Raw genomic sequence first — 14,460 nt, 5'->3', positions numbered from 1 at the left:
TCCTACCCTGATGTCTCCTACCAAGTATCTCCTTGTCTCCAACCCCATATTTCCTTGTCTCCTACCCTTTGTCTCCTACCCCTGTCTCGCCTTGTTTCCTAGATCTGTGTCTCCTTGTCTCCTACTCTGATGTATCCTTGTCTCCTACCCTGATGTCTCTTACCAAGTATCTCCTTGTCTCCTACCCCATGTCTCCTTGTCTCCTACCATTTTGTCTCCTTGTATTCTACCCTGTGTCTCCTTGTCTCCTACCCTGATCTCCTACCCCCCCCCCCCCCCCCCCCCCCCCCCCCCCCTGTGGAGGGTTTGGTTAGGGACCCCCCCCCCCCCCTAGTGGAGGGTTTGGTTAGGGACCCCCCCCCCCCCCCTAGTGGAGGATTTGGTTTGGGATTCATGTTGCAGGATCATAAACAGCATAGCAGCGTTTCCTCTTCTCTGAAAACTGTCAGCACAGCTGCTGATGTTATGCTAGTTAATCTTATCCTTCACTCTCATGAAACCTTCTCGTCTCCTCTTCCCTGGCCTCGCCGCGCCCGCTATTTATTTTGGATTCTGTTTCCTCAGGATGCTTATTATGGGCTGCAGGAATGGGTCGACCGCAGCTTTTACTGGTTTCATGTTAGGCTGTGGGAATGGAAGCCAGTCGCTTTCTAATCCCACAACTAGCAGCGGATTCTTGAAACTAAACCTGCAGCCTGACCGCTACCTGAAGATACACAGAACAGCTAGGGTTCACACTGAAGATACGCAGAACAGCTAGGATTCACACTGTAGATACATAGAACAGCTAGGATTCACACTGAAGATACACAGAACAGCTAGAATTCACTCTGAAGATACAAAGAACAGCTAGGATTCACACTGAAGATACACAGAACAGCTAGGATTCACACTGAAGATACACAGAACAGCTAGAATTCACTCTGAAGATACAAAGAACAGCTAGGATTCACACTGAAGATACACAGAACAGCTAGAATTCACTCTGAAGATACACAGAACAGCTAGGATTCACACTGAAGATACACAGAACAGCTAGGATTCACACTGAAGATACACAGAACAGCTAGGATTCCCCCATAGGGGGCGCTATAACTTCTGGTCATAGTAAGGTGTAGTCAGATGCAGTAAGACGTAGTAAGATGATGTAAATGCTTTATTTTGCATGCTGAACCCATGTGACCCATAATGTCTGTAAGGATAGATTTTGCTGTACAGTGAATGTTTTGCTAAATCTTTCTTCTTAAGACCCATAGCTTTAAATGAAAAACAGGTATGCTGTACATGATCTATGGACTTATCTGATTAAAATTGGTATGGATTGTGTAAAAAATAGCAGTTATGGCAGATTTAATGTATGCAGATTTCCTGAAGTATTTGTGTGCGTGTGTGTGGTTGTCTGTGTGTCTGTCTGTCTATGTTTCCCTCTGTATGTCTGGTTGCACGTGAGAGTGTGTCTGGTGCGATTGTATATGGTTGTGTGGGTTTGTGTGTGTGTGCAAGCGTGTGGGCACGTGGGGAACAAAGGCCCGCCCCTGCCAGTCAGGGCTTGTCTGGATTAAGACCCCGCCCCCGCCCACCCGATGCACCCACAGGAACGGAGCGGGCAGAGGGACCTTGACGGCGTGTTAGGTCTGCAGACACAGGATCACAGAGCCAGTGGGTCACATCCACCCTGGATCACAGATCCACTGGATCAAAAACACACTGGATCACAGACACGCTGGATCACAGACACGCTGGATCACAGATCCACTGGATAACAGTCTGATCGACTGGATCACAGTCTGATCGACTGGATCACAGATCCACTCGATCACAGTTACGGTGGATCTGTGGTGTTCTTGGTAACTAGGAGGATATCGGTTCTAATGATTCTAGGATAATATTGGTTGTAAAATTTGTGACTAGGGGGATATTGTTCTAAGGTTTGTAATTACGCCTTGGATTTTGATGCTCCTTTGCCACCTTGTCCTTTGTTCTTTGATGTGTTGGGATCAAACTGTTTGATAGGACAGGTCCCTCCTCTCCTATTGGCTTACAGAGGACTGGTCACTCCTCTCTTATTGGCTTAAAGAGGATCAGTCACTCCTCTCCTATTGGCTTACAGAGGACCGGTCGCTCCTCTCCTATTGGCTTACAGAGGACCGGTCGCTTCTCTCCTATTGGATTACAGAGGGCCGGCCGCACCTCTCCTATTGGCCGTAAGCAGTCGTCAGGGTTTAGCGGCATGTATCCTTGGCCAAGGACAGACTCACTGAGCGCTATAAATAAATCGCTGTGTGGAAAATGTGTCGCATACCGTATTAATCAGGACGGCTGCGCGCTCGCTCAATCAACCTCCAATCAGTGTGCGCCATTTAGGGCAGCCTGTACTACTGGTTTCTGTTATCTCGTAGTAATGCTCTGTGTTTCCTATTGTCTGGGTTTCACATCCTCTTCTTGTGCCGCCCCGGGCTGCGTATCATCTGTTGCCGCCTAATTGCTCGGCATCGTGCCAGCCTGTGTTAGGACGTTAAGGCATTGTTCTGCTATCGTCTCTTCAGATAAGACGCAGTGAATAAGGTGTGGTTTAGGGTTGGTGCTTTAGCTCCGACTCCAGCCATCGTTCCCACAATCCGCTCAGCGGGGCGTCAGTGAGCGTCACGCGCGTCAGAGGAGCTCTGCTCTGATGCACGCGGCAGACTGACGAGCTCATTTCGGAGCGAGAGCCGGATGCTGCGGTCGCCATGGCTGTGAACGTCGCCGGGGTGGTCGTGATGGTCCTATTTTATCTCCTGGTCCTCGGGACCGGAGTGTGGGCCTCCTTTAAATCCCGACGAGAGGCGAAGAAGACGCGGGGAGACATGACGGAGATGACGCTGCTTGGGAACCGCGGAATCAATCTGGTGGTCGGCATCTTCACCATGACCGGTGAGTGGCTGCGTGTCTCTGTGCGTGCGTGTGTGTGCGTCGGTGTCTGTGTGTGTGTGTGTGTGTGTGTGTGTGTGTGTGTGTGTGTGTGTGTGTGTGTGCGTGTGTGTGTGTGGTGTGTGTGCGTCCGTGTGCATGCGCGCGTGCGTGTGTGTCAGAGAGAGAGATAAAGAGCTCTCTCGTGTTTGTTCGTGAGAGAGAACGTGCGTGTGTTCGTGAGAGAGAGAACCTGCGTGTGTTTGAGAGAGAGAGAGAGAGAGAGAGAGAGAGAGAGAGAGAGAGAGAGAGAGAGAGAGAGAGAGAGAGAGAGAGAGAGAGAGAGAGAGCTTGTGTCTGTGAGTGAGAGCGCTTGTGTCTGTGAGTGAGAGCGTGCGTGTGAATGTATGTGTGAGAGAGATAGAGAGAGCGTGCGTGTGTCTGTGGGAGAGAGAGTGCGTGTGGGTGGATGTGTGAGAGAGCGTGTGTGTGCTAGAGGCGGAGAGGAGTCATGTAAGGATTTCAGCGAAATCCTAATTTTGTCTGCGCATCTGATGCGTACTTTTTTTAAATAAATATCTTTTTTGGACATTTTGATTGTCTTTTATATTTAATATATATTATTATGTTAGATATACGACGGATTCATTGTTCAAAAATTCTAGAACAAATTAACCCTACAACACACTAACCCTAGAACACACTTAGCCTACAACACACTTATCCTAGAACACACTAACCCTAGAACACACTAACCCTAGAACACACTAACCCTAGTACACACTAACCCCACAACACACTAACCCTACAACACACTAACCCTACAACACACTAACCCCACAACACACTAACCCCACAACACACTAACCCCACAACACACTAACCCTACACTACAACACACTAACCCTGCAACACACTAACCCCGCAACACACTAACCCTACAACACACTAACCCTACGACACACTAACCCTACAACACACTAACCCTAGAACACACTTATCCTACAACACACTTATCCTAGAACACACTAACCCTAGAACACACTAACCCTAGAACACACTAACCCTAGTACACACTAACCCCACAACACACTAACCCCACAACACACTAACCCTACAACACACACTAACCCTACAACACACTAACCCTGCAACACACTAACCCTGCAACACACTAACCCTACAACACACTAACCCTACAACACACTAACCCTACAACACACTAACCCTACAACACACTAACCCTACACTACAACACGCTAACCCTAGAACACACTAACCCTAGAACACACTAACCCTGCAACACACTAACCCTACACTACAACATGCTAACCCTAGAACACACTAACCCTACAACACACTAACCCTGCAACACACTAACCCTGCAACACACTAACCCTACAACACACTAACCCTACAACACACTAACCCTACACTACAACACACTAACCCTACAACACACTAACTCTACACTACAACACACTAACCCTACACCTCAACACACTAACCCTACAACACACTAACCCTACACCTCAACACACTAACCCTACAACACACTAACCCTACAACACACCAACCCTACAACACACTAACCCTAGAACACACTAACCCTAGAACACACTAACCCTAGAACACACTAACCCTACAACACATTAACCCTACAACACACTAACCCTAGAACACACTAACCCTAGAACACACTAACCCTACAACACACTAACCCTAGAACACACTAACCCTGCAACACACTAACCCTAGAACACACTAACCCTACAACACACTAACCCTACAACACACTAACCCTACAACACACCAATCCTACTACAACACACCAACGCTACACTACAACACACTAACCCTTCTACCTAGTTTTGGTACAAATCCATTGTTATGCAATACCAAATGCAACTCCTTCTTTAGCGTGTGTGTGTGTGTCTCTCAGCTACCTGGGTGGGGGGGGGCTTCATCGTTGGGACGGCGGAGGCGGTCTACAACCCCTCCATGGGGCTGATCTGGGCCGTGATGCCTGTCACAGCCACGCTCTGCTTCCTCGTTGGTACGTTGCCGCACGCACACACCTGTACACACCCACTCTGCCGCACGCACACACCTGTACACACACACGCTGCCGCGCGCACACACCTGTAAACACACACGCTGCCGGACGCAAACACCTGTAAACACACACGCTGCCCCACAAAAACACCTCTAAACACACACGCTGCCGCACGAACACACCTGTAAACACACACAATGCTGCACGCACACATGTGTACACACACTGCTGCACGCATACACCTGTTCACACACAGCTGCATGCACGCACTTTTACAAACACGCACACACCTGTACACACACACACACTGCTGCACGCACACACATGTACACACACACACGCTTCACACCTTTACATAAAGTGTGTGTGTGTGTGTGTGTGTATCTACGTGTGTATATATCTCTGTGTACATCAAAACACGCCTTCTCGGTCTCCAAACATCTCTGCACCTGTTTGTGTTTTCTCTGCCTGGTGCCTCCTTTGAACCGGACTCATGTTGACAGTGGAGAGCTAACGTCTGAAGGTCAAAGACACACAGAATAGAGGTCAGGGTTCGAACAGACAGCAGACAGGCTGACCAGGGCTGACCAGGGCTAACCAGGGCTGACCAGGGCTAACCAGGGCTGACCAGGGCTAACCAGGGCTAACCAGGAATGACCAGGGCTAACCAGGTGGACGGGCCCTCATACAGCAGGGCTCCTGGGGGAGGAGAGCAAGTGAAGGCAGGGCAGAGAGGAGAATGAATCCTCTCTTGGCCAGCGAGACGCGGAGGTATCAGCTAGCAGCCAGCGGAGAGGAGGTGTTGTGTTTCACAGTGCTCTCTGAGCAGAGAGGAGGAGGAGGAGGAGGAGTAGGAGGCGGTGGCGGCCGTGTCGACTCCCCCCTGTCGATTCTCCTGTGTCACCCCGACGAGGCGGGTCAGGAGGCTCCGCTTATAGTCGGCCTCGGGAATTCTCTCATTGTCCTCGTGTCATTCCGACGGCCGGACGTCATCGGCCCAACGGGATTAGACAAACAACAGCTGGCAGTGCCATGACAACCACCGGGGCCCCCGTGACACACAACACCTGGCAGCGCCATGACAACCATCGGGGCCCCTTGACACACAACACCTGGCAGTGCCATGACAACCACCGGGGCCCCGTGACACACAACGCCTGGTAGCGCCATGACAACCACCGTGGTCCATGACAACCACCGGGCCCCATGACAACCACCGCCATGACAACCACCCCTGTAAACCTACCCTCTAAACTCACCCTAACCCTGTAAAATAACCCTGTAAACTAACCCTAACCCTGTAAAATAACCCTGTAACTACCATCCCTTGGATGATGAGTTACCGTTGATAGGTTGGATATATTTTGACTAACCAGGGAAGAGACAAATGAACCCAATGAGTTTGAGGTTCAATAGAGGTTCATTAAGAATTCCTGTTCCAGTGTACGTTGGTATTTGTTGTCAAGGCATTGTTGGGGAAAGGACCTGCTTATATCTCAAGCCTCTTATCATACCAGCAACGACCACACTGGACCGCTAATCGCATTCCTCTACAGTCCCCCGGGGCCCAGCTGGTGAAGCCCTCTCTCCTTCTGCCCACACACACGGAATAAGCTGCAAACGCCACGTTAAACCGTCTGAACGCTACGTTAAACCGTCTGAACGCTATGTTAAACCATCTGAATGCTACGTTATACCGTCTGAATACCATGTTATACCTGAACGCTATATTAAACCATCTGAACGCTACGTTAAACCGTCTGAACGCCAGGTTAAACTGTCTGAACGCTACGTTACACCGTCTGAATGCTACGTTATACCGTCTGAATGCCACGTTAAACATGAACGCTATGTTAAACCATCTGAATGCTAGGTTAAACTGTCGAAACTCTACGTCAAACCGTCTGAACGCTACGTTAAACTGTCTAAACGCTACATTTAACCGTCCAAATGCCACGTTAAACTGTCTGAACAACACGTTAAAGGTCCCATGGCATGCTACTTAATGGATGCTTTAGTAGGCCCCAAACACAGTATTTGAAGACGTTCCCGAAATTCAGCCGTGGTGCAGAATTAGAGCCACTACGAGCCAGTCGCACATTGAGCTTTCCCCAAATGCGCCGTTTCGGTGCCTGTAGTTTTAATGCAAATGAGGAGGAGAGAGGCGGGTCAAGGAGGAGGCTGGGGGTGTGGCCCTGAGCGGCTTGCAGCCACGGTACCATGCGCTCTGATTACAGTGGATGTATCGCAATGGCGAGGCGCACACAGCCTTTAGCCGTGTTCTGTAAATATTATAGAACACACGGGAGTCCTGGAGCTCTATATCTAAATAATATCATATTATACATAGATATCTATAATATATATTATCACGGCCAAAAGCTGTGTGAGCCACCAGACGATATTATGAATCTCAAACGACAGCGGCGCGTTCTCCAACGTCTCTGGTTCTTCCAAGTCCACATCAATCTGAACCACGACATGGAGGTGAAAGGGATTATTACCCGCGATTGTTGACCGCGATTGCCTCCCGCCGGAGCCTTGCTGCCGAGGGACCACCGCCTCAGCAGCGGTCAATCCCTTTCTCCTCCATGTCGTGGTTCATGTACTTCAGGGAGTCAAAGCCAAAGCTCCTTTCCCCCAATTCATTCTCAACCTTGGCTGAGATAACCCCCACTACAAGTCTCCTTGTGGAAACATCAGAGGCGAGAGTCTGATGTGTTATGCGCCATCACACCAACAGCAGAACGGTTATCAAAATAACAAGGAAGTGTACAACACTTGCGTTACAGTCCTGGAGCTCTATATCTAAATAATATCATATAATACCTAGATATTTATATCATATAATACATATGATCACGGAAAAAATCAGTGTGCGCCTCCAGACGATATTATGAATCACAAACGACTTTGTCGGTTTCTCCAACGTCTCTGGTTCTTTCACTCCCACATCAATCTGAAGTTGAACCACGGGCTGCCTGCTGTCGGCTGCTCGCTACCGGGCGGTGCTGCTTCGCGGCGGTGGTGCTGCGCGGCAACCGGCGGCAGGCAGCATGTCGCAGTTCATGTACTTCAGGGAGTCAAAGCCAAAGTCCCTTTCCATCAATTCCTTCTCAACCATGGCTGAGATAACCCCAACTACAGTCACGTTGTGGAAATACAAGAGATGTCAAAGAACCGATGTGTTATGCACCATAACACCAACCGGAAACACTTGCGTTACAGTGTGTGCAGACACACACATGTGGCCCTCGCACGGTTGTGTCTCATTGGCGGGCCAAATTCTCTGGGCGGGCAAGGCAGAGAAAGGGGAGGAGCTTAGATCCTTTATGACGACATAAGGGACCACATTCCAAATCAGCGCGCTTGAGCCTCCGTTTTTTCAAAGGCGAGCCGGACACCTAGTGCTCGTTTTACGTCACCAAACGCAAGTTTTAGCCATTTGGGGACCATCGGTAGGCTAGGGGAACTCATATTTATGTAAGAAAATCTCATAAAGTGAGATTTTCATGCCATGGGACCTTTAAATCGTCTGAACGCTAAGTTAAACTGTCTGAATGCTACGTTAAACCGTCTGAATGCTACGTTAAACCGTCTAAACGCTACGTTGAACCATCTCAACACTACGTTGCTGCTCTATGTGGCCTTGTCTTTGGATGTTGCTGCTCTGTGTGAACTTGTCTTTGGATGTTGCTGCTCTATGTGAACTTGTCTTTGGATGTTGCTGCTCTATGTGAACTTGTCTTTGGATGTAACTTCTCTTTGTGACCTTGTCTTTAAATTAAGGATCCATAACAAAAATAATAATCAGAACAATTAGATAATAAATGGAACAGAACTAATAACTTATCGTTAATACGGCAAACTAACATTTGTTTGTATGAGGGCAAATAAGGCTTCTGAGACCTTTATTTTTATATAGTTCCAGGTATTATGATACCTTTATTTTGATATAGTTTTGGTTGTTATTGTACTTTTATTTTGATATAGTTCTAGGTGTTATAAGACCTTTATTTTGACATAGTTGCAGGTAGTATGAGACCTTTATTTTGATATAGTTCCATGTGTGCTGTGACCGTTAATTGGATATAGTTAATATATTCATGTGCATTGTTTATTCATATATTATAGGGGGCGTGTTCTGTATTAATATATTTTTGTGTTTGTATTGAAGGGCGCATGTTCTGTATAATGTGTTTGTGTGTTTGTATTGAAGGGGCCGTGTTCTGTACAGAGTTATTCACGTATTAAAGGGGGCGTGTTCTGTACTAACTTGTTCATGTTTGTATTGAAGGGGGCGTGTTCTTTATTAATGTATTTGTGTGTTTGTATTGAAGGGGGCGTGTTCTGTACTAATTAATTTTTTGTTTTTGTATTGAAGGGGGCGTGTTCTGTACTAATGTATTTGTGTGTTTGTATTGAAGGGGGCGTGTTCTTCGCCGGCCCAATGAGAGACAACCGTTACGTCACGATGATGGATCCTTTCCACATCAAGTATGGCAGCGTTACCACGGCAACTCTGGCTGTTGCGGCGCTGGCCTCAGAGGTCATGTGGGTCGCAGGGACCCTGATCGGTTTGGGTACGACCCCTTAGTGTGTGTGTGTGTGTGTGTGTGTGTGTGTGTGTGTGTGTGTGTGTGTGTGTGTGTGTGTGTGTGTGTGTGTGTGTGTGTGTGTGTGTGTGTGTGTGTGTGTGTCAGTGTTTCCGCTAGAAAAAAAATTGGTGCCGGTGTTACACCAAATTCTGTGACCCACCGAAAAGTATGCACAAGTTTGAAGCGTAGACAGGCATGACAAAAACATAAATAAAACATAAGATCTCCCCCCAACCAATTACCTTTTTATTAAAGGTGCTTAATAAATACATTTGTTTTGATGTGACGACCATTTTACAGAACCATACAATGATAGGGCGTTTAGTACGGTCCTTCACCGTTGCTTCTTTACCCATAAAAAGCTACAGTCAGTGTTAAATTACGCTGATTTACATTTCCTATTATAGGCTACTGTGTAAAACGCTGTTTAGAAATAATGTTAGTATCAAGAAAAGAAAGACCCACCGGTGGGGGGAGATCTTATGTTTTATTTATGTTTTTGTTATAATGCAAACGTGCATGTTGCAGAAAATGTGCAACAGGTCATGTGACCTGGAAGGATTAATTTTAACGTTTTTAGATCGGGCCCAGAAAATCAGACCCGACCCGAGCCCGTGCACGTTCTGGCCGAGCCCGGCCTGGCCAGACGCATTAAGTGTAATTATGAGCCCGAGCCCGATTTCAACCCGACATTTTTTTCATACATGTGTAACTTTGTACACATTTGTTACTTAGGCCTACTCTGCTAAATATATATCTAAGGTAATGTATAGAACGCCGGTCATTATCGGAAAAATAATCCCGACTTCGCCCTTAAGGGGCTTATTTTTCGATAATGACCGGCGACATTCTATACATTATCCCGCTTATTACACAGCTACTTGCCAAAACGAAAAAAAATGTTCACATGGAGTGTCTTTTTACAGATTATTCGTTACCAGCAGTCGTAGTGTTGATCAGCAGTGAAATAGTCCGCCAAACGTTGACGTCGCTTAGCAACCGAAGACGCTGGGGTTGACAAGTTACCGGACTACTTACTACCAATGCAAGTGAACGGAGCGTTCCACGGCATTGAGAAGACCCGTGTAATAAAGGCCTATAATATTTTTGTTTATGGCATAGATTTCTCCTCAGATTAGGCCAATAAAGCAATGATAAAAAAAAAAGAAAACGCTCGATCAAAGGCCCGGCCCGACCCGGCCGAGGATAGTGGTAGGAAATATCAGCCCGACCCAGCCCGCGCCGGGTCGGGTCAGTCAAAACCCTCATTGTTTCACATGAATTGGCTAAACAAATGACCACTGGATCATATTTAAACACAATTCAAATTGTGCAGAGATTTATTTCCAATGGTCATTCTGATCTGAGACATTTAGAATTTCCGGTCCTCTTAATTTTTTTCCGGTCAATGACCGGTAATTACCGGACAACGGAAACGCATAGTGTGTGTGTTCATCGTGTGTGTTCATTGTGTGTGTGTGTGTGTGTGTGTGTGTGTGTGTGTGTTCATAGTGTGTGGGTTCTGGTGTGTGTGTTCACACAATGTGTGTGTGTGTGTGTGTGTGTGTGTGTGTGTGTGTGTGTGTGTGTGTGTGTGTGTGTGTGTGTGTGTGTGTGTGTGTGTGTGTGTGTGTGTGTGTGTCACTGGTTTGTGATCCTGGACCAGTACTCAGCGTGTGTGTTTGTGCAGGTGTCACCATGTCGGTGATCCTGGACCTGTCCTACAGCGTCAGTATCTGGATCAGTGCTGCCGTGGCAATCAGCTACACACTGCTGGGAGGGCTGTACTCAGTGGCCTACACCGACGTCATCCAGCTTGTCCTCATCTTCATCAGCCTGGTGACCAATGCATGCACACACACACACACACACACACACACACACACACACACACACACACACACACACACACACACACACACACACACACACACACACACACACACACACACACACACACACACACACACACACACACACACACACAAAGACACAGACACACACAGAGAGATATTCATATATTTTTTTACTAAAAAGTATTAAATGTATTTGTTAACCTGTTAAAACCTACAGGGTTAACCTTCAACCTACAGTTTGTTAACCTCCCGTCACTGTCCACAGTGGCTGTGCGTCCCGTTCGCTATGATGAGCCCAGCTGCTGCAGACATCACGGTGACTGCATTCAACAACTCCTTCCAGCCCCCCTGGGTTGGCACTCTGGACTCAGGGGGGGTGTGGCTGTGGATAGACAACTTCCTGCTGCTGGTAAGACATATATATATATATATATATATATATATATATATATATATATATATATATATATATACACACACAGACCTTCCACATGATGGTTATATCTGCTATGTAGCTGGATCTGTCTGTCTGATGGGTTTGGTTCTCTCAGGGCTTAGGTAACTTGGGTCTGCAGAACTTCCACCAGAGGACGTTGTCAGCGTCTTCATCAGCGACCGCCAAGACCTGCTGCTTCGCCGCCGCCTTCATCGTCCCCACTCTGGGCATCCCCCCCATCCTACTGGGAGCTGTGGCGGCTTCTACAGGTACCAGCACTCACCCCATCAACCCCACAAACCACCACTAACACCACCGGCCTCTCTATCCCCGTCCGTCTCTCTCTGTCTGTCTCTCAACCCGTCTATCCTTTGACCCGCAGACTGGAACTTGACTGCCTATGGTTCCCCGTCTCCCTACGAGCGTGGACAGACGGGTATGATCCTGCCCATCGCCCTGAGCTACCTCACCCCCTCCTACATCTCCATCATCGGCATCGGCGCCGTGGCGGCGGCTGTGATGTCGTCCACCGACTCGGCCTTGTTGTCCGCTGCCTCCATCTTCTCCTCGAGCATCTACAAGAACATCCTGAGAACACAGGTAACCCACCATTATACACCAGACCAGTGTAGACCTCGATACACCAGTTTAGTGTAGACCTCAATACACCAGATTAGTGTAGACCTCAAGACACCAGACCAGTGTAGACCTCGATACACCAGATTTGTGTAGACCTTGATACACCAGACTAGCGTGTAGACCTTGATACACCAGACTAGCGTGTAGACCTCGATACACCAGACTAGCGTGTAGACCTCGATACACCAGACTAGCGTGTAGACCTTGATACATCAGACTAGGGTGTAGACCTTGATACACCAGAATCGTGTGTTGACCAGATATGCCTGACTAGCGTGTAGACGTTGATACACCAGACTAGCGTGTAGACCTCGATACGAGCCCAGACACATGTGTGTTTCCCCAGGCCTCGGATAGGGAGGTCCAGCTGGTGATCCGGGCATCGGTGGTGCTGGTGGGCCTGCTGGGGACGGCCCTCACCTTCCAGGACAGCAGTGTTCTGCTCATGTGGATGCTGAGGTCCGACCTCACCTACACCTTCATGTTGCCCCAGCTCGTCTGCGTGCTGTTCTTCAGCATATCCAACGGTTACGGGGCTGTGTTGGGCTGCTTCACGGGGGTGCTGCTGAGGCTGCTGTGTGGGGAGCCCCTGCTGGGGATTCAACCAGTCATCCATTTCCCAGGATGCACTCTGGTGGACGGTGTGTATGTTCAGTACTCCCCCATAAGGACCATCTGCATGCTGTCGTCTCTGGCTGCCATCTTGTCCTTCTCCTGGCTGTCCTCCCGGCTGTTCAAAGCCGGCCTTCTGCCTGCCTGCTGTGATGTCTTCAACGTCCACCGCAAACAGCCACCAGGGGCCGCCAAAGTCCCGGGGGAGGACCTCAGCACCAAGGCCTTGGAGCATGAAGCCTCCGAAGTTTCTGAACCCATGTTAGATTCCACATGTTAGAGTCCACATGTTAGATTCCACTTGTTAGAGTCCACCTGTTAGAATCCACATTTGAAGGTACTCGCACGCTGCCCAAACAAACACCGAACCCCCAACTGGAGAACGCTGGCTGCTCCCCCGTCTCACTTCAGACGCTAGTTTAACTTCTAGTTAGACAAGCTCAAATCTGGGTTAGTTAACCTCCAGTCAGATGGGCTCTAGTCTGAGTTAGTTTAACCTCTAGTCAGACGAGCTTTAGTCTGGGTTACCTTAACCTCTAGTCGGACGAGCTCTAGTCTGGGTTAGTTTAACCTCTAGTCAGACGAGCTCTAGTCTGGGTTATCTTAACCTCTAGTCAGACGAGCTCAAGTCTGGGTTATCTTAACCTCTAGTCAGAAGAGCTCAATTCTGGTTTGTTTAACCTCTAGTCACACAAGCTCAAATCTGGGTTAGTTTAACCTCTAGTCAGACGAGCTTTAGTCTGGGTTAGTTTAACCTCTAGTCAGACGAGCTCTAGTCTGGGTTACTTTAACCTCTAGTCAGACGAACTTTAGTCTGGTGCTGTGTCTGAAATCGCGCACTTATGTAAGTGCAATTCCCTACAGTACACTTATAGGCGCAGTGCTCTCATTTCTACAGTACACTGTCAAAACAGCCTTCGCGCACCTACCGGAAATTAGTTTGCAGTTTGACGGTTCTTCTTCTGTGGTATTTATTTTTTCGGCTTGATCATTTTCGTTAGTCGCCTGTATGAGCGATCTAGCAGTATTCACGGTATCGTTCTTGATACCAACTCATTGCAGAATTAACAACATAAAAACAATGTTTGGATACAGCCCAAAACATTGTAGTTGTACTGAAAAAAGAACCAAATATGTGTAATTTATTTACATTTGTAGAGCACGTCGATCTCAAATGTTACAATGTCCTCCATTTTCCCATTTGAAATTTCCGCCCCCTCCGCTATGTAGACAAGATGGCGGCCGTTGAGGGTGGAAAGTGTCCATCGGTCCACACGCAAGTTGTAGATAGTTTTGAGTGCGCCACCGAGGTACTTCCAGTGCACTGCGTTTTGGCACACTCTGTTTTTGCTCAAAGTGCACTCAAAAAGTAAG

The 14,460-nt window shown here is 48.0% G+C and overlaps 1 protein-coding gene across 2 annotated transcripts in view; it reads left to right on the top strand.

Moving 5' to 3' along the window:
* Nucleotides 1-2,238: 2,238 nt before the first annotated feature.
* LOC115560198 (high-affinity choline transporter 1) overlaps nt 2,239-14,460 on the top strand; it is a 13,515-nt gene continuing 1,293 nt past the window's right edge. The window contains exons 1-8 of one of the 2 annotated variants that reach the window (XM_030379514.1): nt 2,241-2,913; nt 4,832-4,945; nt 9,373-9,528; nt 11,234-11,382; nt 11,665-11,808; nt 11,951-12,104; nt 12,218-12,435; nt 12,821-14,460. The exon at nt 12,821-14,460 is cut by the window's right edge and continues 1,293 nt beyond it. In XM_030379514.1, the coding sequence (XP_030235374.1) occupies nt 2,730-2,913; nt 4,832-4,945; nt 9,373-9,528; nt 11,234-11,382; nt 11,665-11,808; nt 11,951-12,104; nt 12,218-12,435; nt 12,821-13,366 (1,665 nt within the window). In that variant the 5' untranslated portion in view covers nt 2,241-2,729 and the 3' untranslated portion in view covers nt 13,367-14,460. Of the gene's footprint in view, nt 2,914-4,831; nt 4,946-9,372; nt 9,529-11,233; nt 11,383-11,664; nt 11,809-11,950; nt 12,105-12,217; nt 12,436-12,820 lie in introns of both variants that reach the window. The other variant, XM_030379515.1, reaches the window with a different exon arrangement.

Source organism: Gadus morhua, chromosome 15, assembly GCF_902167405.1.
Source record: "Gadus morhua chromosome 15, gadMor3.0, whole genome shotgun sequence".
NCBI lineage: Eukaryota > Metazoa > Chordata > Actinopteri > Gadiformes > Gadidae > Gadus > Gadus morhua.
The sequence above is the reverse complement of the archived record's forward strand: the minus strand, read 5'-3'. Positions and strand labels throughout refer to the sequence as shown.